The sequence below is a fragment of the Xenia sp. Carnegie-2017 genome, unplaced genomic scaffold (genome assembly GCF_021976095.1).
Source record: "Xenia sp. Carnegie-2017 unplaced genomic scaffold, XeniaSp_v1 HiC_scaffold_22, whole genome shotgun sequence".
Classification (NCBI taxonomy): Eukaryota; Metazoa; Cnidaria; class Anthozoa; order Malacalcyonacea; family Xeniidae; genus Xenia; species Xenia sp. Carnegie-2017.
In genome coordinates, this window is record NW_025813485.1 from 3,082,483 (window position 1) to 3,105,748 (window position 23,266).

Genomic DNA, 23,266 nt, shown 5'->3' on the forward strand with positions numbered 1-23,266 from the left:
AATTCGTGCACGAAATACATACCAGACACGACGTAAAATTGCAAGCATGTTTACAAAGATCGGCTAAAACGAAAACGGTATTATTGCTGGATGTGTCTTTGTAGTAGCCGTTGCAGTAACAAAACAAGCACAAAAGAAAAAGTGTCTTCCTCTGGCAAGAAGGTACTCCTTCTGAAGTTGAAAGCAACCATTTAGCAAGACAATCAAACGCCGATACTAGATTCCCCCAATTAATAAACGACGTGATCGACTTCGATTATTTAAGAATTTGATTAAAGAGTTACGAGAACCGAAAAAAGAAAACAGACTCATAAATACTTGCGAATGACGACAAATTGTTTTTTCTCGCATCGGATTTATTAAAACTCATGCCACCCCGCCATCTTTGTGTATTAAGTTTTAGATTATTAGCCAATTGCAAGCGTTTTCGTTAACAAAAAAGGTCAAAAGTTCAACTCTTCTAATATGCACGAGAACGAAATTTTTGTTGAGTTTTCGTTCAAGATTTTCGTTGCGGCAGTTTTCATTCTAATTTTCGTCGATATGGACGATAGTGTTGCCTAGGCTTTACTATGATGCTCAAAAGTTCCTGTTTATTACTTTTACTTTGCTGTATTCTTCCTTTCGCAGGAAGCAACTATCTTTAAATCCCTCATTTCTCTTCGGGTCTTAAAAACTCTTAAATTGGTCTTTGGAATAGTTAGAGGGGGAGAATGAACGTCCCCCTCAGCTCTCTTTATGTATTTCCTTACAATACACAATATCAACTTTACACTGTAAGTACACATCCACACAAACCTCACACCTTAACTATCTAAGTAATTACATCTCATTTGAAGATGTGTTGAGTTGAGACGAAACGACAAACGTCACTTGCTTTGTTTTAATAAATATCAAAGAAATCGAACGCTTATGGTTATCTTTGAAACGATCTGTTGGACTCTAACCTTTAGGTTGATAATTCAATAAGAATTCTTTAATATTTCAAACATGTTACCTTCTTCAGTACATAAAACACTGTCTAATTCTTGTTGATCAACGTTATCAACGTCGTCGTCGGCGCTCATGATTCACTGTATAAAGAAAAAAAACGTCAAACTAGATGAATTGGTCAATTTTGACTTTAAAATATCATTTAATTTCAAAAAACATCGACTACAAATCATCTAGAGTTGCAACTACGTAATAAGTACCGTGCTTATAGCCATGCATTAAAGTCAATAACGAGCATAATTTCTGTTCAACGAGAATGATTATGACGAAGTAAGAGATTGCGAACTATACAATATCACATGTTCAAATGCGTCATTATGTCGTAACAAAACCCCATCATTCTTTGCGGACGAAGACGTGGTGCATAATAAAAGTGAAAGGCGTTAAAGAGAGTAGCCTTTTGTCATTTCTCAAATAAATATGTTGACTGATGACTCTAAGCGATAAAATAAAATGCAGTCTACTGCTGTCGACACCTTAAGAATAAAATTGAATTTCAACAGATAAATTTTCACAAACTCTTTCGATTTTTGAAAACAGAATTTGCCAACAACCATCATGCATAGCGCGCGTTTGTTCGTTTCACATCAAAACAACTGTAGAATTACATATATCAACTATTGTTACTTAAAAAACGAATATCAAAAATCCATCAAACATTGTAGTAATTAGTTCAACGAAACATGTAACAATAAATTCAAATTTGGGAAGTGTTATGTCCCAACATTTCTAGGAGCGAATGTTTATTAAATGATTTTTATCTTCTGTCGAAGACTCGAAGATATTTCGATCTTGTGAAAGCTGCTTTTAGTTAACCTCTTAATCACAAGCAGTAACTAACGGTGATTTACATTGACTAGTCTTTGGGATCGCATGTAATTTCGCATTGATTACAATCATTCATACAATTTTTCAAACTTTTAGCAACATATAGATAGCGAATGTTCACGGAAATATTCTTAACAATCTGTGACAAACTGGAATTCAAATTCAGGAGTTCGTTCCCATGTACTTTACTTATGTCACTGAAATTCGAGCAACAAATACTTAATACATGATATTTACCTTTCGATGAAAATGCTTTGCACAATTTTATCGAAATTTTCGTAAGGCGTCTTCTTCAATGAATACGATGACTAGAAAATGAAAGTATTGATCTCAGGAAGAATGTCATATGATCTCTGAATGACTAGAAATACTATATGATTAAATATCATGTGTATAAACTCACGCTAATTTACCTAGTTTCTTTCAATAATTGACGGAAATTAGTCAATTTGATAAAAGAATTTTTGGTTTCACAAGAATTATTCCACAATATACAGCATAAGACTTCGGTAGAGAAATTTGTTTCACAGTAAATGCTACACGCAAGAAAATACTGGAAATTAAAAGTGCTAATTTAATAGTCAATTGGTAAAGAAGTGACGACAACAAAAATGTAGATTTTAAGGGAGGTCAGGTAGTACAGCCACCAAAGATATTAAAGAAAGTTGAAACATTGCCCAGAAAAACTCACAGTTCAACTGTACTACTGATTTGTTTCGCTATAAATTGAGGGAGTTAAAATGTTTCCAACCGGGGTGTGCAATTTATTTTTGGGAGTTAAATCTAAAGTTTGCAAGTCCCACCCTGTACCCCTCCTCAGTAAATCTGTCCATATTTTATAGTGGTTATCTCATTAATGGCAGGAGACATGGTAAAGCTGTAATGGAGAAAGTTATTTTAAAATACTTTTGTTTTCTTGGATTACAGTAAATCACTCTACAAATATGGAATAAAGAACAATTTTTCGTTAAAAGAAAACTTCCATCATCGATAGGGAAACAATTCTTATACTAATTCTTCCTAAGTTAAAATGGGAATAATAGTATATATCAATATATGAGTGATTATTTTACTTTTATTGCCAATTCGTATATAACAATTAGGCATTTAAAATAAACGACAACTTTTTTATTATAAACATCAACTTACATCAAGTCAACTTCAGTAGACTGGAAAGTTGAAACATTTTTATAATAAAAAATTTTGTTGCTTATTTTAAATCCATTATTAATCTGGTGCTTTTGAGATCATACATACATACATATAACAATTTATAAAACCAACACATACAGTGTTTTGTGAAGAAGCAAAAAATGCCATGTTCCAACAGATATTTGAGAATGCAAGATTAGTAAGAGTTGTTGTGTGACTGGTAACTTTATAATAAGTCTCAAAGTATTTCAAAGTTTTGAAAAATATAATTGTATTGGGCATTAATTTGATTAAAACCAAACTGAGGTTGTTGCTTTTGTTTAAATATTTTGCTACCATTATATTCAAAGATGTGTTGTCTTTTAGGTCCTTCTCAACTAAACCTCAATTACAATGACAACATTCTACAGCATAATTCATAAAATGTTCAAAATTACTGTTTCATTTATGACCAAATATAAAATAAAATGCACTCGCCAGATAATTTTGTTCAAAATCTATATTATAAATCATTAAAAAACTTTACTTACCACTGTACGTTTTACAGACATTAATGACGATGTGTTTACGGAATCATGAAGCATGCGACGTTTGAAAATTGCATCGCTCGCGCGCACATTCTGACAATTTCTTTTCTCTTTCATTTCATAAATTTCATACACACATATAATTTTTCATAATTCATACAACCAAACAACTCCATAAACGATGACAAAAACACAAGATTAAGGAAAAAATGTTAAATCACGTATTGAAACGACTACTTCCGCTGGCATGAGCACCAAGACTCTTGCTTTGTAAGGGGGGAAGGGAGGGGGATGATATGTTGCAAATGTTTTTGGCTTAAGCTGATATCGACCAATCACAGGTATATTTACCAGAGCCCTCATATTTACATCTACGATTGTATCAACGAAATCACCCAATCAAAGAGCGGCGGGAAATTTTCGCGTTCAAACAATACCTACAGCCACCTACGCGTTTCAACAAAGAGAATTATCCGAGTCTAGGAAAGAAAATCAAAAAGTTCGGATTCTTCGGAAGGTAAGATCGGAATTCTACAGAATTACACAAAATGCGCACTTCTATGAAAGTACGTTCTATTTCACACCAATAAATTTGCAATTAATGCTACATGATTATAAACAGAATGTTGGTAAATAAGCTGATTTGTTATTTTCAAAACATTGTTACAATCGCATTTTCATCGAGGAAAACGCATTTTGGTGATTTATTACACTAACATTCAAACGAAGGTACATTTATACGTCGCAACGTTAATAGTACAACCGCACGCGAGCGATCTCCGTACTTTAGTTCGCGAAATGTACACCATGGTATGTATTAGAATATTCTTTATCAGTTGATGGTTGCATGTGAAAAGAGCGAAGTTTTTCGATGTGTATTTTCTGCTAATAACTCATACAATACAGATCCTATAACAAAAGAAAAGGTATAGTCATTTTTTAACCTCATGGTTTGCCACAGACCACATGTACTAGGGCTTCTTTATTTGAAAATTGGTGCTACAGTTGATGAAATAAATAGAAAAGATTTCTACATTCTCATGTTCAAGGTGGTGTGGATGGTAAATATTATTTCATAGATAATATCAAATGGTTTAGAAGCATGGCAGATATGCTTGGCAACTCAAGCTTGATTGAAATGCTGATATGCAATGAAATGCTCTCTAAGGTAACATTTTAAGGCAAACATCATGTTCCCATATGCTTCCCTGCAGATTGTGGCTACTACAAATTTTAAAAGAAACCACACCAAAGAAAAATTTTCAAATCAAGGTTATCTTGAGCAAAATGGTGGTCAAGTGCACAAAGGTTGAATTTAAGCATTTTGAGTAACTTAATTTTGCACTTCATAATTTTGAGCGATATGCAATGAGCACTCACCAAGTAAAGCCATGCTTACAATTGTCAGTGAGTTTTAATTGGTTTTGGTCCACTTAACTGACTTAAGTCCTGAAATGAGAAATAATTTGAACAAATGATCACAAGCTAATAGTTATGTTTGCATCTGAATTTGCATAAAATTACAAACAATAATTGCTTTAATGCACTAAAGAATAGACAGCTTCAAGATTCTGCACCATAATAATATCTGTTTAGAACATTTTTTCATTAACTAAAAATCCTAGTTGCAGCATAATAACTTGAGATATGAGATGATCATTAATGTTGACTAACCTCTCTGAAAATGTTTCAAAACACCTAAAAATATGAATAAAGTAGATTTATTTACAAGTGAAACATGTAATTTAAAGAGCAGTTGAACCAGATGGGGGGCTGTTGGGGAGCCCCCCCAAAATAATGAGTTCGTCTATGCTTACTTTCTCCTATTAATTTCAGACTTACATAGACCATGCTACCTATTAAGAAAATACATTTAAGTTTGACATCTCTAAGGACAAATTTTTATATTCTTTACAGGGGTGGTGCTAGCAATTTTTTTTGGGGGGGGTGCTGGTAAGGAAGTGATGTAAGACAATGTAAGGGTCTATAATTTATGGTGGTCTAGAAGTGTAGCCATCAAAGGTTGTGCAGAAAGTAGAAATTTTGCCCTGAAAACTCAACCATACTGCTGATATGTTTTACTAAAAATTGGGGAGTGGTAATTAAAATGTTCATTAGAGGGGCGAACAATTTAGTTAGGGGGTGAAATCTAGTGTTTGGGATGTAGTACCCCATTCACCTGCATGTAAATCCATCCATGTCACATGTATCCTGCCAAACGGACTTGAGCCGATTTGTGATTTATTTCATTGTACTACCATGTACTGATTTTGAAAGATTTCTGCATACCTTCTATTATAGTTGTCACATGATAAGGAGCTCAAATTTCACTACAGTGATAAAGAATTTCACGACAACTTTGTAACCATCAACTTTTTCAACTGTCCACAATCATTCAATGCTTTTATCGCAAATATTTTACCTTATATTAGCAGTTTCCATGTACAACGATTATATTAGCAGTTTCCATGTACAACGATTAGAGAAAGATTAGTCCAGTGTATGTCATCCACGCTGCACGGATCGCCTCTGGTAGCATTGGACATACAGATTCTTCGAGTTCGCTCAAATTTCGATGGAGCACTGCCCCGATCTGTTTCCATGTACACAATTTAAATGAAACATTATGATTCACTACGGTAACAGTTCAACCACTCTACACAAAATACACTGACATTTCAACTCAGGGGCGGATTTAAGGGTCATCAAATCCATCACGCGACGAACGTATGAAATGGTGATTAATTATTCATGCAACATACTAAAATTAATAAAAATTAAGTCAACTATCACATATCGTAAGCATTGAGCTCTATAAGACCTGGAGGGGCAAAGGGGCCTGGGCCTCGTGGTCAAAAACATGGCGGTAATGGCGGATTTTGGTGGTCAAAACTTCCACTTTAAAAATTTTTTTCAATATTCACTCCCTCCTGATTTCTAATACTGTTTGTATGAACGAAAACAAGTGAGAAAAAAAACAATTACGATACCGACAGCATATCATGTGAAAATAATGCTTCAGCATTGCGTGAAAACATAGTACAGACACACATCAAAATAAAGAAGATCAACGGTAGAGAAACGCATATTTTGGATGTAACATTTAAGTTATTTTATGACATTTTAGCCTTTTAAAAGTGAAAATCAAACGGCATTCTTTACTAGACCTGTCAATCTCGTAAAACTTATACATTATTTCATGCTTTTGTGTGTTTGACTGTTTGTAAACAGTTTGGTACACCTATTTTTCTTGCTTCAAATGGATAAATCTGTGTAAAAATGCTCCTAAGGAAGCGAGAAAATGTTTGCTTCAGTCCTACGACATAAGTCAACAGAAAGTTTACCATGGATAAGTATCATAGGTGTATTGTCATTACCTGATAAATCTACTGAAAACTCATAAAGAAAGTATGTTGAACCAGAAGAGCTACAAAAAAGAAAAAAATTCAAAATACCATGACACTGTTGCTTGGTAATTTGTATTTTGTAAACAGCTTGGCAGAATCTTGGATCTATTACTGAACAGAACTACATTAATTTTCCATTGAAATTACAATCTTGGAAACTAAAGTGCATTGGTTTCTCTGACAAAAACACTCTGTCTATTGCTGCATGAAGGCAAAATAGTTATTTAACAGTGTAGGTGAAGAAATTTATCAAGTTCTATAGATATTATTGTGCATTACTTACAGTTTTTTGGAATTGAGTAATATATGTCATGAACAAGATATAATTTTTCAAAAATGCTAACCCCTTCGAGCACTACTACTCTTCTGTTTTGCTTAAACAACTTACAGCTACCAATACTAATTATTTATATGTACAAACTAACATTTGGGAATTAAATGATAAACAACTTGTTAAATCTTTGTATTTTACATCAAGCCTTTGAATTAGTTCCTTTTATCTTTTGGTAAAAAAATATTAATGAAAGACTTACAAATCAAGTTTCTTGAAAATAGTATTTTGTACAAAGAAACTAAATAATTGGAAAGGTCACATGTTGAAGACAGACTTTGCTTCTTTGACTAGGTTGCTTGACCATGAGCAAATTTAAATTTGTTTACAATTTGTTTAAAGAATTCTTTTTATAAATTTCTACTAATTCTTCATAAGACACAAAGAATTTCTTTGCCATCTATTTTTGCTTCTTCTACATCCAACTTCATTGTAACCAATGCATCCAATGTGAATTTGCGGATCACCTGGAATCACAACAAGTATGGATTTGATGAGATGAGACAATAATATGTTTAATTTTTCATGCATATTAATGATATAATCATAATATGCAACAAATCTTAGCACATTGCTCAACACACTACTTTTATCTTGGTTTTGAAGTAGCAACCAGTTTACTATAACAATAAATACTTCATTTACAGAAACGCTAAGTAGTACTTTAAAACTGTTTGCATAAATCCAACTTTCCAAACCCATTATAATTGTCTACACTATACAGTCAGTCAAATTGAGCAGGCAAACAGTTTAATAGTTATTTTTATTATACAACATATACCATAGTTCTCATTAATTTTGAATGGCACTGCATTCAATTTCAACACAACTCTGTTGTAAACTTTCCCTTCATCTTTTCAAAAAAAACATGAACAAATTATGCCCCATTTTTGGGAGGTAAACTCAATTCAAATCAGGAGAGTTTAGCTTGATGCCTTGATCATGATACAAGATGAATGCAAAACTCGATAAAAATTGACAGCTTCGCCACGTCTGGCGGGCGATTAAGTGAAGAACAAACAAGACTGGACCAAAATAACTTTAAATTAAAACTTAGTAGTAGAACACTCTTCAAGTATCGTGTTAAGAACAAAATAGTGAAACTAATACTGTGCTAATACTTACCGGAGTCAAGAAATGTTCCCTTTTCTGTCGCTATTTCAGCATCCGCAAACCACAGAAGTTAGCAGTTTAATAAATAAAATTTTAAAAAAGTGTTTATGTTAGGAAAATAAATAGTTTTGATATTTTCTATACTCGCAATTGTGGTGGTCAAATCAGGGTGGGCGACAAAAATTTTATTTCATGAGCCCGCGTCTCTCCGCTGACTTTGACCACCAAAATCCGCCATGTTTTTGACCACGCGGCCGCGCGCTGATAATTTATAGTAATTTTGCTGACGTTTCCCCTCCAGGTCTTATAGAACTCAATGATCGTAAGCCAAACGAAAGCATAACGATCAGAATTAATTAATGGCCTGAGTGTACAGCCGTTTTTTTAAGGAAAGCTATGTAATTAGCCTCAAATATGATCTCAAGCCCACAGATCCATCAAAAAGTCAAATCTTAGTCTTCTCATTGGTCAATTCGCCTATTGCCATGGAAACTTGCAGTTTTGATGTATCTGTGGGGAGACCTGATGGATTGACGACTTTCAAGGGCTCTAACAATCATATTTTATATTATCGACTAGTATTTTTACTTTGTTATTTTACGCTATTTGATACTTTGACTGATTCACAGCGGGGGGTCATTTATTTTGAAGGTCTTATCTTTCGCTACATTGCAAAATTGCAATCACGCTTTGTTTAAAAAAGTTTCAGTTGTATCTGATATGGATTACGGTGTTGTTCAAGCTGCCTTTGCGGCAGATGATTGTAAAATTTTGGCAGGTTTTTATGTTGATCTTGCCAGGCAACTAAATGAGCAAGATGAGATATCGCTTGAGCAACTATTGGGTGCCATAAGTAGCTCGTCAAACAGCATTAGCAGAAATTATTGCGCGGAAACTTATATTCCTTTGGCTGTTCGAAATCAAAAGGAAAAATCGTGCATAGCTTTGAGGTAAACTATATATTTTGTACAATTTTCTCATATTTCACTAACAATATGTAAGAATGTAAAATGCATACAAACGGTATTGATGACTTGCCTTGTTTACGTTCGCAAGGTTTGCTGGCAGGCAGATAAATCTCAAGGGAAGTTAAAATTTTGCTTAATTGTGCTGTGTTTCCAAAACGAAAGCACTATACAAAGTCTGCTTGCTATAAGTTGCCAGCAAAACGTCTGGTTGTATATTACAGGTCACTTGTGTTGTGTAAATCTCATCAACCTTTCAACTTGCTGATTTTGTGGTTTTAGACTCGCATTTTAAAACTTTATGAATGTACAGTGAGATAAACTTGTCAAATTTTCAGTTCAACCTGCTTGTTGATTATTCCTTGATTCTTTATAATTCTACTATTAACTATCCTATTTGAATTACTTATATTCATTCCTGCTTATAGTTGTCAGCACTATTACACATTTCATATAGAGAATGTAGATTTTGTCAATATAAAAACATAAAGTAAATATCATATTTACGCGAGATTTTATTGTCAGTTAGCTATTTTATTACTCAATAAAACTAAATAAGATTATAACATGATTATATAATACATTTATCAAATAATGTCATATATAGAACATTTTGGAACCAAACCCAAAATTCTTTCATCATCAGCTTCATGTATTTTCTTAGATCAGAAGCTTCAGGAATTGCTTGTACAGTTCCGCGTCTTTGTCTCTGCTTGGTGATGATAGATTGGTTCCAACTTTAAGAATCTTAACCTCACTTGAGCTTTTCCTGAATGCTCATTTTACTGTGAGCATCCCTGCTTTTTGTCTGCCATTGAAGAGCATCCTGATTTTTTTAAGGGAAGTATAAAAAATCTTTTACCTTTATCTGTCTCTGTTGAGTCCTTAGATACCGGTGCTAGTAAGGAAAATTTAGTGAAGAAAGAGGCTGTTTTTAATTGCAATGATGGTAAATGGTCATCATTTCTTTGTATTTTGGGTCTGTCTTCAGTTTTGAAAAGATGTATTGTTACATATTATCCGGATTGTGGACAACACAGGCTCAAACTTTTATTTAATCGTGTTATTCAACCCCGCTTGCATACTACTAGGGTTGAAAAAGAAATTCATATTCTATTCTGCCATGAAGGTGACATAAGAACTGGAGAATATTTCAGCCTAACCATTTTGTCCCTCTTCTTTTTCATGCAAGAGCACACAAGCGAAAGTCTGCTGACATTACACAAGCCACAACGTCAGAAAAAAAAGTAAGGTGCCTTCCTTATTTTCCAAGAAGGTGGCAAAATTTCCTTCTGGTAATATTCGAATTATTTCTAACTTTTTTACTGCATCAGAAAAACAGCCATCCAAGTTATTTGAAAAAAAGCCCAATGAAACTTTCTTCTGCCAAACAAGTTCCTTCTTATATCACGTTGAAACAACCAATTAAGTCCTCCGCTAGTCAATCTTGTCCAGAAAAGAAGTATCATTCTGTGCATAATTTTGATGTTGCAACTTACCAGGATAAAGTTAAAGGCTTAGATACTTCTGGTGTTCTTCAATTGATTAAAAATGTTTTCAGGCCTGATGAGAATTTTTCCTTTCCTAAGACCGGTGGTAGGAGCTTTAGATATGACTGGCTAAAAAAATATGACTGGCTATGCTACTCCCCATCAAAAGATGGTGCATTTTGTTTGTCATGCGTGCTTTTGGTCATCGCTTCCCTGGTAAAGCTTCTAAGATTACAAATTTGTTTTCTAAACCGGTTTCACGCTGGAATGATGCTGCATTTACTTTTAAACGCCATGATGAAGGAGAAGTGGGGATGCATGCCCAAACAAATCCAATTTTATTTGCCTTGCGTGCTCAAATGTCAGGGTCTGCGCAACCAATAGAGCTCATGTTAGAAAGAAATCTTAAAAAGGAAATCGATCAGAACAAATGTAAGCTGTCTTCTATTGCTGATTGCATTCTTTTTTGTGGTCGTTTAGGTTTGCCTTTGCGTGGCCACCGTGATGATGCTAAATATCATCCAGAGGTTGGTCAGTATTCTACCGGGGGTGTTGGAAATTTTGTGGAGACACTAAATTTTAAAGTTCGTTCAGGGGATGGTGTTTTAAGGGATCACTTAACATCTTGTGGGAAAAATAGAAGTTACATCTCTAAGACCAGCCAGAATAAAATGATCAAGTGCTTTGGAGAGGTTATTACTGAACAGATTGTCAACGACATTAAGGTTAATAGGTTCTTTTCTATTATAGCTGATGAGGCTGCAGATTCTTCAGCTTATGACAAGTTAAAAAATGCACTAACCAATAGTCCAGTTATGAGTCATTTTGATACATCAAAAGAAACGTCGGTATTAGTGGATGCGAGCCCAGTTGGCTTATCAGCCATATTAACACAAAGAGATCCTAAAACAAACGCCGATAACGTGATCTGCTATGCTAGTCGGGCTCTTTCGTCAGTAGAGCAACGATATTCGCAAACTGAAAAGGAGGCCCTTGCTATCGTGTGGGGTATCGAACACTTTCACATCTACCTATTTGGGGCATCGTTCACCCTGATCACTGATCACAAACCATTACAACTTATCTATAATAATCCTCGGTCTAGACCTCCCGCCAGGATTGAGCGATGGTTATTGAGACTTCAACAATACAATTTTCAAGTCATTTACAGACCAGGTGACACGAACCCTGCAGACTTCTTATCCAGACACCCACAATTACAGACTCCCAAACGCAACATCGCCGAAGAATACATCACGTTTGTCACGACAAATGCAGAGGGCCCTTGGCAAACCATCCATGCTGATTTCTATGGTCCGCTCCCTACTGGACAATATATCATCGTGCTGATCGATAAGTACTCGCGATACCCAGAAGCCGAAATAATCTCAAGTACCTCCGCCAAAGCACTGATCCCTAAAACAGATGCTGTTTTTGCAGGGCGTGGAATCCCATTAAAGTTCAAATCTGACAACGGTCCACCGTTCAACAGTAAGGAATTCTCCAATTATCTACATAAACTTGGGGTGAAGCACGAGACATCAATCCCTGAGTGGCCGCAAGGAAACTCAGAGGCCGAGGCATTCATGAAGCCTTTAGCTAAAGCGATCAAAACAGCCCGTGCGGAACATCGCAATTGGACACAAGAACTTTCGAGATTCTTACTCAGCTATCGCACTACGCCTCATTGTTCAACCAATGTCCCACCAGCTCGAATACTATTTAACCGACCATTGAGAGGTATCCTACCAATGCTAAACCCCAAGGACAAAGTGCTAAATAGACATAAAGAGGCGCAGGCGAATGATTTTGAAGCGAAATCGAAAGGAAGAGAATTGGCAAACAAAAAAAGAAGAACTAAAGAATCAGATATCAGGGTGGGAGACAAAGTCCTCTTAAAACAAAGGAAGAAAGATAAATTCACAACAAAATTTGAGCAAACACCATACACAGTGATTTATCGTAGAGGAGCTAAAGTAGTCGCTGAGAACCATAACCATCAAATAACCAGAAACACATCGTTCTTTAAAAAGATAAGAGACAAGTCGAGAGAATCAACTGATGAAGATGAATACAACATCCACGAACAGCCGTACAGACACAACCAATGCGTACCGGAATGGGAAGAACCAGAACACATCATAGAACCAGAACCAGAAGAGCCAGCTCCAAGGAGATCAACTCGACAAAGAAAAATAACAGAACAATATGGGAACTCAATAAACCCTGACTTTGTTATCCGTTAAGTTGAGGAGGGATGTAGTGTTGTAGACACGCCCCTTAAAAGTGAATGATACATATATATATAGGAATGAGAAATGTTGTTTACGAACAGATAGTCGAGAGCACAATACATAAATAATAAAGGAGGAAGATAAATTCTAAACATTACACTATGTATAAAGGACATGCATTTAATTCTATGCAATAACCAGATTGCTGGCTTCGGCTGTTTAAAGGGCTGTCCATGTCGGATGATGCTTTGAAATTTGGGGCATCATCCTAGGCATGCTGAAGAGCCCTGATATTGGGCGAAACAGTCTGTCATCATCTGATTAAAGGGAATTCATCTTAGTTTTCGCAATTTTATGATCGCTAAAGTTTTATAAATCGCTGCATACAATGTATGATGTCATCTATGACGTCATATTTGAGGCCACATATGACGTCATAAATTTTTGACTAACATATGAAAAATCCTAGATCCGCCCCTGATCAAGAGGAAAAAACAAAGTTTGGAAATCCGGATCTAAGTCAGGACGTTTTTCACCAGTGGGATTTACAATGAAAGGTTTATTCCAGAAGAAAGTAGGCCAAACACAACACCAAGAATGAAGACCAACAGTGAACAAAACACCAGACTTACTTAAATTACCAGACGGTAAATGATCGTCGTAAACGAATGTTTCATAATTATTCGCTACATCAAATATGTGAACCTCTTTTCTTTCCTCAATAACACACAAATATCTTCCAGAATTAGAAAAACACAGTAAGGTCACATTATTACATCTGATACTGCGTTTCTTCTCACCTTTCTCAACGTCCCATACTGTCAAAGTATCTTTGTAACTAGTGACCATTGTGTACTTATCCTTAGAAAAACATTTGTTGGTAAAGAACTTAGAAGTAAAATCATCACAATGGAACTGACTGGAGGAAATTTTACCATTAATATCAAGTATCTTATCAAGCTGGGAAGCAAAAATCAAATCTTCGAATGGATGAAAGACAACGCTAAAGTCTCCCTCTTTGTATTGCTTAAACTGACCTGCAATATTCTTTATCCATAAACATCTGTTTGTTCTCAATGCAAATAGTTGCACGATGAATCCAGAATAACCACAGACGACGTAATCATGATTTCGTGAAACATCAACAGACTTCAAATTTTGATTTAAACGTAATAATCGAGCTTTTACAAAACCCGTGTCTCTGCACTCTAGATATGGTGAGCCTTTGAAACGTGTTTGAAGCATTGTGGTGGCTTGAGACGACAGATCTTTGACGTCGTTGGCAACGTATTGCAAAAAATTTACTTCATTGTCAAAGCGCGTAGAGTACGTCATTACAGAATAAACTTCATTAAATAACAATCGAATGTCCTCAGAAATATGAAAGTACTCATCACGTGCGTTGAATAATTTAAAATTTCCAAACGTACGACAAGAGTCAACCAACATAGAAGCAACTAAAACTTCCAAGTCAACAAGATATTTACTAACATTTTCAACGATATAATCATTATCAGAAATATCAAGTAAATGAAGCAACCAATACTTGACTGAATACCTCACTGTCACATGTTTAATGACGTCATAGTTTAAGCCTTCAGCTTTGAGGTTATCCAAAGATTTTATACAAAATTCTAAAATAAGTCGATGACCAAAAGAAGTTTTTACTGAGTAATCATGTTTTCGATCATCCAACAACCAATCATTTAAAGATTTGTGAAAAAACGAAACACATCCTTCTCCATTGGTAACAAACAGACAAGAGATAATTTTTCTAACCGCAACTGAGTCGCGATTCGAATTCAAACAAAGAACGTCATCGATCATTTTCCAAGGAAGAGGTTCTTTTGCAACAGCCAAAGTATTTAAAATTGACTGAAACCTTTTGTTACTGATATCAAACGAATTTAATTCCTTACTTAATCTTGTTAAGCAAATTTCGTAATATTCACTGAGTTCTTTCGGTATGGAGCCTTTCAACAAATCCTGATTTTTGACTTCGCTGCTAAGAAGTGATGCAAGCAAAATAAGTCCGTCAGTTTTTTCAGCCAAAATGTTTTTAAATCCAGGAAGGCAGTCAGTAGAGCCAATTCTTTCTTCAATCAATAATTTAATATCCTTCAAATTGCGATCATCGCTACAGTTAATGTACAGTGGATTTAATTTTTCAAACTTATTCAAAGCAACTTCGTTAGGTCTGGTTGTAATTACAAAGCGAAAACAAGGCGGAAGTTTGTGCAAGTGATTAGCAAGTAAATAAGCAAGGTCATCTCTTTCTGGATAACCACATTCATCAAGAGCATCAAGTACAACTAACATTCGCTTGGGAACTTCTGAGATATTATAAAACAACTCAGTAAAAAGAAGGGAAAATAATCCTTCCACATTCATGTTATTCAAAGGCTCACACAGTTGACCCGAAAGTTTCTTCACAAGAAGTTGTTTGTAAGGAGGAAACTTACGACTAATTTGCATCGCTAAAGATTGAAGAAGTACATTGGCTTTATTGTAACGACTGTTGTTGTGTTGAAAGAAATGAACTGCAGTCAAATTTTGTGGATAACGTTTACATAAAGTAGCTGCAATTACAGATTTACCCATACCAGCAACAGCAGAAATAACAAATGCACGATTTTGAGAACTGTCATCTTCGTACCAAGCTAAAAACTCATCAAAAACCCATTCCCGTGTTCCCTCTAAAAATTTTTCAAAATGATGTTTAATTTCACCTAACCTTCTTCTCTTGTAATATGAAAAGCATTTATTTATGTGTATAAATGAAAGTTAGCGATTATAAATATAGTCATCAATTTATGTAATGTTATTAAAGGATAGAGTCGTTTTTTTTGATGTTCCGCCCGCTGTATTTAGCGTAACTGCCTGAATTCATGGGTGTATTAAGATCATTCCCTGTGACAGCCAAGTTTCCGGGCTGTATCTGAATATAGCCCGGCATTTCTAGGCTGTATCTGGATGCAGCTTGCAAATTCATAATCTTCTTTGTTGAGGAATTACGCTTTGAATCTATATTTAATTTGCATTCATATTTCATTAACGTTTGAATTGTCATCATCTTCCTCAGATCCACGACAATATAATTCACCTGCTTCACAAGCTTCTCAGGCTGCTCGTTACATGTCGGATACAATATCAATTGACTTCATCTCATATTTCTCTAAACTCGACAACTTCAAAAAGCCAAGTTCTTGCCCACAACGACATAGAGGATGATTCTCAAGCAACTTTTAACTTTAGGCACTAACTTCCACATTTACTGTACGGTGAATGGTTTAACTTGCTTTACGTTTGAATCCATGTCCTGTGCTGTTAGCGCTTCATTTCAAAGTAAATCATGTCTAGAAATGTTTAAAATTCGCAACTTCACAAAAATTTAAACCTGTCCAGGCCACTCTTTCTCAGATATCACTACTAACCACAACACAGCTCGAATAAAATGAAAACAGCATGCAAAAAATATGAATTTTAAATAAACACCTTTAGGATTCATCACTGTTTTCACTCAAACACTAATGGACACTTCTTTATTGTTTATGGTTTCACGTTTTGTGTTTGTATTACAATTAGTTTTTATACAAACAATTTTCTTCAAAAAATATAGTCAAATTGTTCCTCCTGGAAAACGTCTTCAATCGTATAATACGTTAAATAGCGGACCACGGCTGTAATCGCTATACCTCCCTCGACGCTTTGTGCCGTATATCGCTAACAGCCTCGGTTCCTAACTTATGTATAGGAAACATACACTCACACGAACAAAAATTTGTTAAAGTTGGATGCACTTCATTTACCCGACGTTATGACAACTGTTTTTGAGTAAAACGACCATGACGAACAACATGGCATATGTGTCATTTTCTCCTTCTGGTACGAAAGTCCCGAAATCAAGACTAACAATACAATTTTAATTAACCATTCACCAAATAAGAAGAAATCAAACGAAGTTTAGAGTGCTAACTAATTAATATAAATGTTACTTTTCCATCAAGATTGTAGTATTTTTTGTGATATTTATTAATTTCAATTTAAATAACATCAACTCTTTTAAGTTCTATCTACGTTCTTTTGTTGTTTTCTCACAAGCTTTCATCCCTAAATATAGCTCCTGAAACTACAAAAACATTTTTCGAGCTTATTAAGCGACGAAAATCAAATCTTGCTAAAAAAAGGATTCAGAAAACACTCGGAAGTCGACCAAAAATGCTGTGGTCACCAGTAGAATTTTGCAACGAAATTTCGCCGGCCGAACCTCCCAAGAAAATGTTGATTTTATTGAAAAGCTGTCAAAATCTATACTCTTTTTTCCTAAATAACAAACACATTCTGTACGCTCCCCGGGGAAATGGCAGGTTTTGTCCCCAGGAGTTTCAATATAGATTTGGTGAAGGACAAATTTGAAAGCTATTTATTACACAATAAAATCAACACACATATATTATAACAATTTTGCAGAAAACATATTGATACAACGATTATCTCCTACATTAAAATACTAATAAGATAAAACTATGTTAACACGTCTTAAAAAACAGAGTTCAACAAAACACAGTGCAAAAAGAAAGTTTCTACATTATTTATTATAAGTGCTAAATGGATGAATCCCAACAATTCTTTAAAATACTAACTCCAATTGTTCTGTTTCGATACAATACGGGTATTTTTCAACATGCTTTACAAAATGACAGTTACCAACAAATAATGTCGTTGAATAGTGAATGAAAGTTATTATATACAACTATTCAATGCTAATTTTAAAAATTGCTATTTTTTACCTCAAGATAAGATAACTCCTTTTTTAAAGCACGAGTAATGTCATTCTTCACCTGGCAGTTGGCAAATTATGATTAATACAAATATTGGAGTTGAGATATGTGGGATTCATTTATTCAGAGCATTTGAAATTTAAAAAGCAAAACGTAACTATACTATACGTAACAATGTACACAACAATATGAAATAAATTTAGTGATCTAAAATTATTCACTACATAAAAAATAAAGCACAAAGGATTTAGAAATATGACATCTTGAAAAAGAAAGACGTTGAAATTTTTCCATATTTTTCATTCTCATAACTTGATGTAGTTCTTTGATGTTGAAGTTACTTTTGTTGTGAATGATTTGTTGACCATTTACATGAACTAAACTGATCACTTTTATTCTACAACCATCCATAGGTGAGATTTACTTTAAATTTTCATGACATGTTGCTGTTAATTCATTTCACACAGGTTATAGTATCATCCAAGTACATAAATATTTCAGAGCATGCGCAAAGGCGACCAACTGTTATGATTTTTACGATGGCAGTGTGTTTGGATGAAGAACAGCTTCAATTAATGATGCAACTCCAAAAATCACTTTAGCATATTCAAATAGCCACAATGCAATAAAATCAAATTTTTTTCATTCCATCTCATGATTGATTACTTCTCCGTTACATTCACATCGAAACGTCTATATGAAATGATAATTTTCACGCTTCAGTTTTATAAAAATTGAACAAAATGAACAAGGAGCTTCACCACTTTAAAAAAGGAAAAGTTCATATCTTGCTATTATGACCACAGATGATATTTCAATGAGCACGTGACCAGGTGATGTTACAAAGTACAACAAGAAATCCAAACAGAACCATGGTACATAAATTTGTCATTTCTTTCATTACGTCACTTCCTGAAATAAAGCTTCTCTTTCTTGTACTATCGTTTGAATTAAGAGTATATGATGGAATTTTATAGACAAGCCATAAACATATAACTTTGGCAAAGTAACTTGCAGTATGTCCACTGATGTTTGACTTGATGTTGTTAAAAATGAATTTCCATAAAATATCGATTCACAAAATAAAAGTGTTCAAACTTTAACAATACTTGATATCAATTTTTCATTAAGAGCATTAAAAACTTCTCATTAAACATCCTTCTATATGCGACATTGTCGTTTGTTTTCTGTCTCTCTATATTTCAAAACGTTCTTTCACTTTTGTTAACTTTTCCTGTTCATACTGTTTGGAGTGTTCAGTCACAATGGCTAAATTGTTTATCACGATGATGAACGTCCATCATAAGTCATTTTCTTGTAGAGTTTATGATTTACTTTTTAACAGTCAGTGACAAAGACAGCCAAATTTTTAGTTTTTCTTGAAAAAATTAGCAAAGGTACCATTGTTTTATTATAAATTAAGGTTTTTCAAATTGATAAAGATGAAAATATTCATATAACCGAAGTAACAATTGGGCTGCCTTTGTCTCTCTTAACAACTTAACACATAGATATTTTTATATCAAAATGCAATAATTAAAAGTATTAAGAAATTATTTCAGTGCAAGATAGTATTGATTTAATTAGTAACAACTTGTTTTGGTGTAAAAGAGTATCGAAAAACGTGCAATATTAAAACCATCCTACACTGAATACATTTGCATGAAAATTATATGTTTACATGGTGTAGATATAAACAAAATATAACCTATGGTACAATAACTAACAATAGTTTGCATTTTATATGTTTGTGTGATAAGATAAAAGTCAATAAAATTATTTTCTTGTGCAAGGTACATTTAAAGAAAGTTCGGAGCGTTCAGCCAAAATGGTTCCATTGTTTATCATGATGGTCAAGGGAGATTATGAAGTCATTTTCTTCTTAAGAATGCAATTTTATTTTTTCACACTCAACGGCGAAGCTATTCCAAATTTGTAGTTCCTCAAAAAAAATTTGGCAAAGCTACTATTCATTTTGTTAATGACTTCACGACGTTCATGAATGATCACAAAAAAATATTCGTACAACAAAAGTTTGGGCTAGCTTCGTCTCTGTTAGCTATAATATCTTAATTGATATTTAGAAATTTTACTATCAAAAGCATTTATTACCATAACTTTTCAGCTATTAAAGTTATAAATTATTTTAGTGCAAGATAGTGTTGGTTAGCAATTTGTTTTTAACGCAAATAACTAAAAACGTGCGACATGCAAAATTGAACCATCTTGCACTAAAACATTTGCAAGGTAATTATGCGTACAACTTCAAATTTTGCTTTTTAATTTTCTAGTATATAAAAGTTTTTTTATGAATTGTTTTGCTGTACATAAGTTTATAGAAAAATTGTTTTCATTTCTATATTATTGACTTCAGAGCAAAACATTCTGAAATTGCTTACATTCAGCGAACAGAAAAACAACTAAACCAACTTAGGTTTGCAAACATACGTCTATCCAGAGAAAGAATTTCATAAAACGAATTTTTTTACAATTTGGTTGTTCTAACAGATACCTTATTTTGATGATAGTGCCAACAATTCGATCATGCATAAAAACAAAAATTAGTCAATGAAAGATGCAAATTCATTATTAATGATTTAACAAAAAAGGACAAAAATGACTTTTGTTAGATAATGATTTTACTCAGAAAACAAATAATGTTTTGTTACTATATCTTATCAAGCATTAATATAAAATGCAAATTATCATGTGAGTTCTTCTACAATTCCAAAATATTCAATGTAAAAACTAATATGGCTACAATAATGCTTTAACATGTAGGGAGAAAGCCTACAGAAAGCACTGTAGACATAAAAGTACGTAAAATAGCAATACTCAGATATATTTCGATTAACAACTAGCTACATATAGTTTGCTGGCGTTGTAGTAGAACTTTTTTATAATAAATCTGTGTTGTCGTTGAAGTAAATTTCTCCTCGTGTTTAATTTATTGTGTTTAAACGCAAAATTTGTTTGTGTGTTGCCCTGTTCTATATTACTGTTATCTAAGTTTCATTTTTCATTTGAGAATTTTAGTTTTTATGCGTAATCGTCCTTATTGTTGATACTGAATATTTTTCACTTACACATGTCTCATTGCAATTGTGAATTGCATTTTCGATTGTTTTAAATTTTGTTAATGATTGACTTTATACCAATAATGAACAAAAATGATGTAAAATTTAAGTTGTTGCACAATGAAATCATAATACCCAAAATATGATCACTAAATAAATGAGATTTACTTTCAGCTAATGTAGTTGAGATGACGATGAAATTTATTCTCGGGGTAAGTTGATTTTCATGCAATTTACTGGGAATTGTAAGTCAGTAAATAAGGTAAAGGCAAGTTTGCTTTTACGACAAAAATAAAAAGTACTCCGATTTTTATTGACAAACGGGTAATCTAATTTTATTTTCTTACCACACTTCAAATCAATGAGCGTTAAGCGACTACAAATTATAAATCTATCATCAATAAAGACAAACTTACCTGTCAAATTGCGCTCATTTAAAGTATAAATAACTTGCATGGTTTTAATGTCAAAGACTTCTATAAAAAAATACTCGTTACTTGTTAATAATTTATCAGCTGATGGTGAAAAATCTGCGTGATTAAAACTGCGAAATCTATGTATTGGCCAACCATCAACTAGTTTATCTTTTTGCCACAAAGAGTAAGTGTTTTTGTATTCAAATACCGTTTTCGCAAACACGTGGTACTTAGAACTACATGCAATTACGTGCACATTTCGATAATTTTCAAAATTCACAGATATTTCTTTTCGTTTGTTTTCAATATTGACAAACACAAGAGAATCACTTTTTTGACAAGCAAATGATACATCATTCACCTCAAAAGTTTTGTTTGTACCTTTTAGTTCATCGAAACAATAAACAAGTTTTGTCAAATCATTATTCCAAAGCTCAGGAATAGCTTTTGCCGTAAGCAAAATGACTCCATTTTCTACGGCAACCATGCCATTAACAAAACGTTCTTTGTTAACAAAGTCTCCTGTGTTGAGATTGTTGACTATTACGCATGATTTTTTTTCATCTCTCCGATACAGAAAGTTGCCATTTGAGCAAACTATCTGGTTATCAAGAACGAAAGATTTTGTTAAAATTGTGCGCGCCATTGAAACAAGATGAGAAGCATGTCCATAATCAAATAAAAGTATATTGTTATCATTCAATAAATAATAATGATATCCTGTGAAATTAATGAAAGAAACGCCTAACATGTTATCATCAAAGGGATCAAGCGAAGACAAACCAAATGTACGCTCAAGATCTAACTCAGGAAGTGCCTCTTGACTAGGATTAACAACGAAAGCTTTGTCATTATCAGACAAAGTACAAGACCAAGAATGAAGACCAACAGTAGAAATAATACGAAGCTTTCTATGATAATAGCAATAGCGCTCTGAATCACTTTCAAAAGGTAAAGAATCAAATAACTTATAATCCTTCGCTACGTCAAATGTTTGAAATACGTTTTTTTCATCAATAACACCCAAATATTTTTTTGAATTGGAAAAACACAGGGATGTCACATTGTTGCATATGACACTGTGCATCTTCTCACCTTTCTCAACGTCCCATACAGTCAAAATATCTTTGTAACTAGTGACCATTGTGTACTTATCCTTGGAAAAACAACTGTTGGTAAAGAACTTAGAAGTTGAATCATCACAATGAAAAGGACTAGAGACAACTTTCCTGTTAACATTTAGAACCTTATCCAATTGGGAAACGAAAATCAGATCGGTGAAAGGATGAAAGACAACGCAAAATCCTTTCAATTCACTTAGACTTAACTGATCAGATATATCTTTTATCCATAAACACCTGTTTGTTGTCAGAGAAAAAAGTTGCACTATGAACCCTTCATATCCACAGACGACATAGTCATAATTTCGCGATACATTTACTGAAATCAAGTTTCGCGCTAAACGTAATAATGGAGTTAATACAAAATGCGTATCGAGGCGCTCAACATAAGAAGACTCTCTGAAACGTGTTTGAAGCATTGTGGAAGCTTTTGGCGCAAGATCTTTGATTTCGTTGACAACGTACTCCAAAAAATTTATGGAATTCATGAAACGCCTCGTAATAACACAATAAATGTCATTAAATATCAATCGAGTGCCCTCAAAAAGATGAAAGTATATGTTATGAGAGCTTATAAGACGAAAGTTTTCCAAAGTACGATGTCTATCAATCGATACAGAGGCAAGTAAAACATCTAAGTCAACAAGATATTTACCAACATATTCAACGATATGATCATTATCACAAATAGCAAGCATATGAAGAAACCAATATTTGACTGAATACATTACTGACGCCCGTTAACAAAGTTATTGTAGTCCACGTCGACAGCTTTGAGATTGTCTAAAGTTCTTGAACAAAACGCTAAAACAACTCGATTACCGTCAGTAG

The 23,266-nt window shown here is 33.8% G+C and overlaps 1 protein-coding gene and 1 long non-coding RNA gene across 2 annotated transcripts; both read right to left on the reverse strand.

The window, feature by feature from the left end:
- Window positions 1-5,124: 5,124 nt before the first annotated feature.
- LOC124447233 lies at window positions 5,125-6,241 on the reverse strand. Its single transcript, XR_006948667.1, has 3 exons — window positions 5,923-6,241; window positions 5,680-5,830; window positions 5,125-5,356 (listed from the first exon to the last, which is right to left on the reverse strand). It is a non-coding gene; the product is annotated as an uncharacterized LOC124447233 (long non-coding RNA).
- A 7,264-nt stretch (window positions 6,242-13,505) lies between these two features.
- Window positions 13,506-15,996, reverse strand: LOC124446951. The gene is made up of 2 exons (XM_046997840.1): window positions 15,918-15,996; window positions 13,506-15,736 (listed from the first exon to the last, which is right to left on the reverse strand). The coding sequence occupies exons 1-2, from the start codon at window positions 15,994-15,996 to the stop codon at window positions 13,506-13,508; spliced, it is 2,310 nt and encodes a 769-aa protein (XP_046853796.1).
- Window positions 15,997-23,266: the final 7,270 nt, after the last annotated feature.

Bases quoted from the DNA above. Each gene is read 5' to 3' on its own strand.
- LOC124446951 (XM_046997840.1), bottom strand. From the start codon at position 15,996: ATGCCGGGCTATATTCAGATACAGCCCGGAAACTTGGCTGTCACAGGG. The intron at 15,737-15,917 runs GTTACGCTAAAT...AAAAATTTTTAG, and splicing joins TACACCCATGAATTCAGGCA to AGGGAACACGGGAATGGGTT.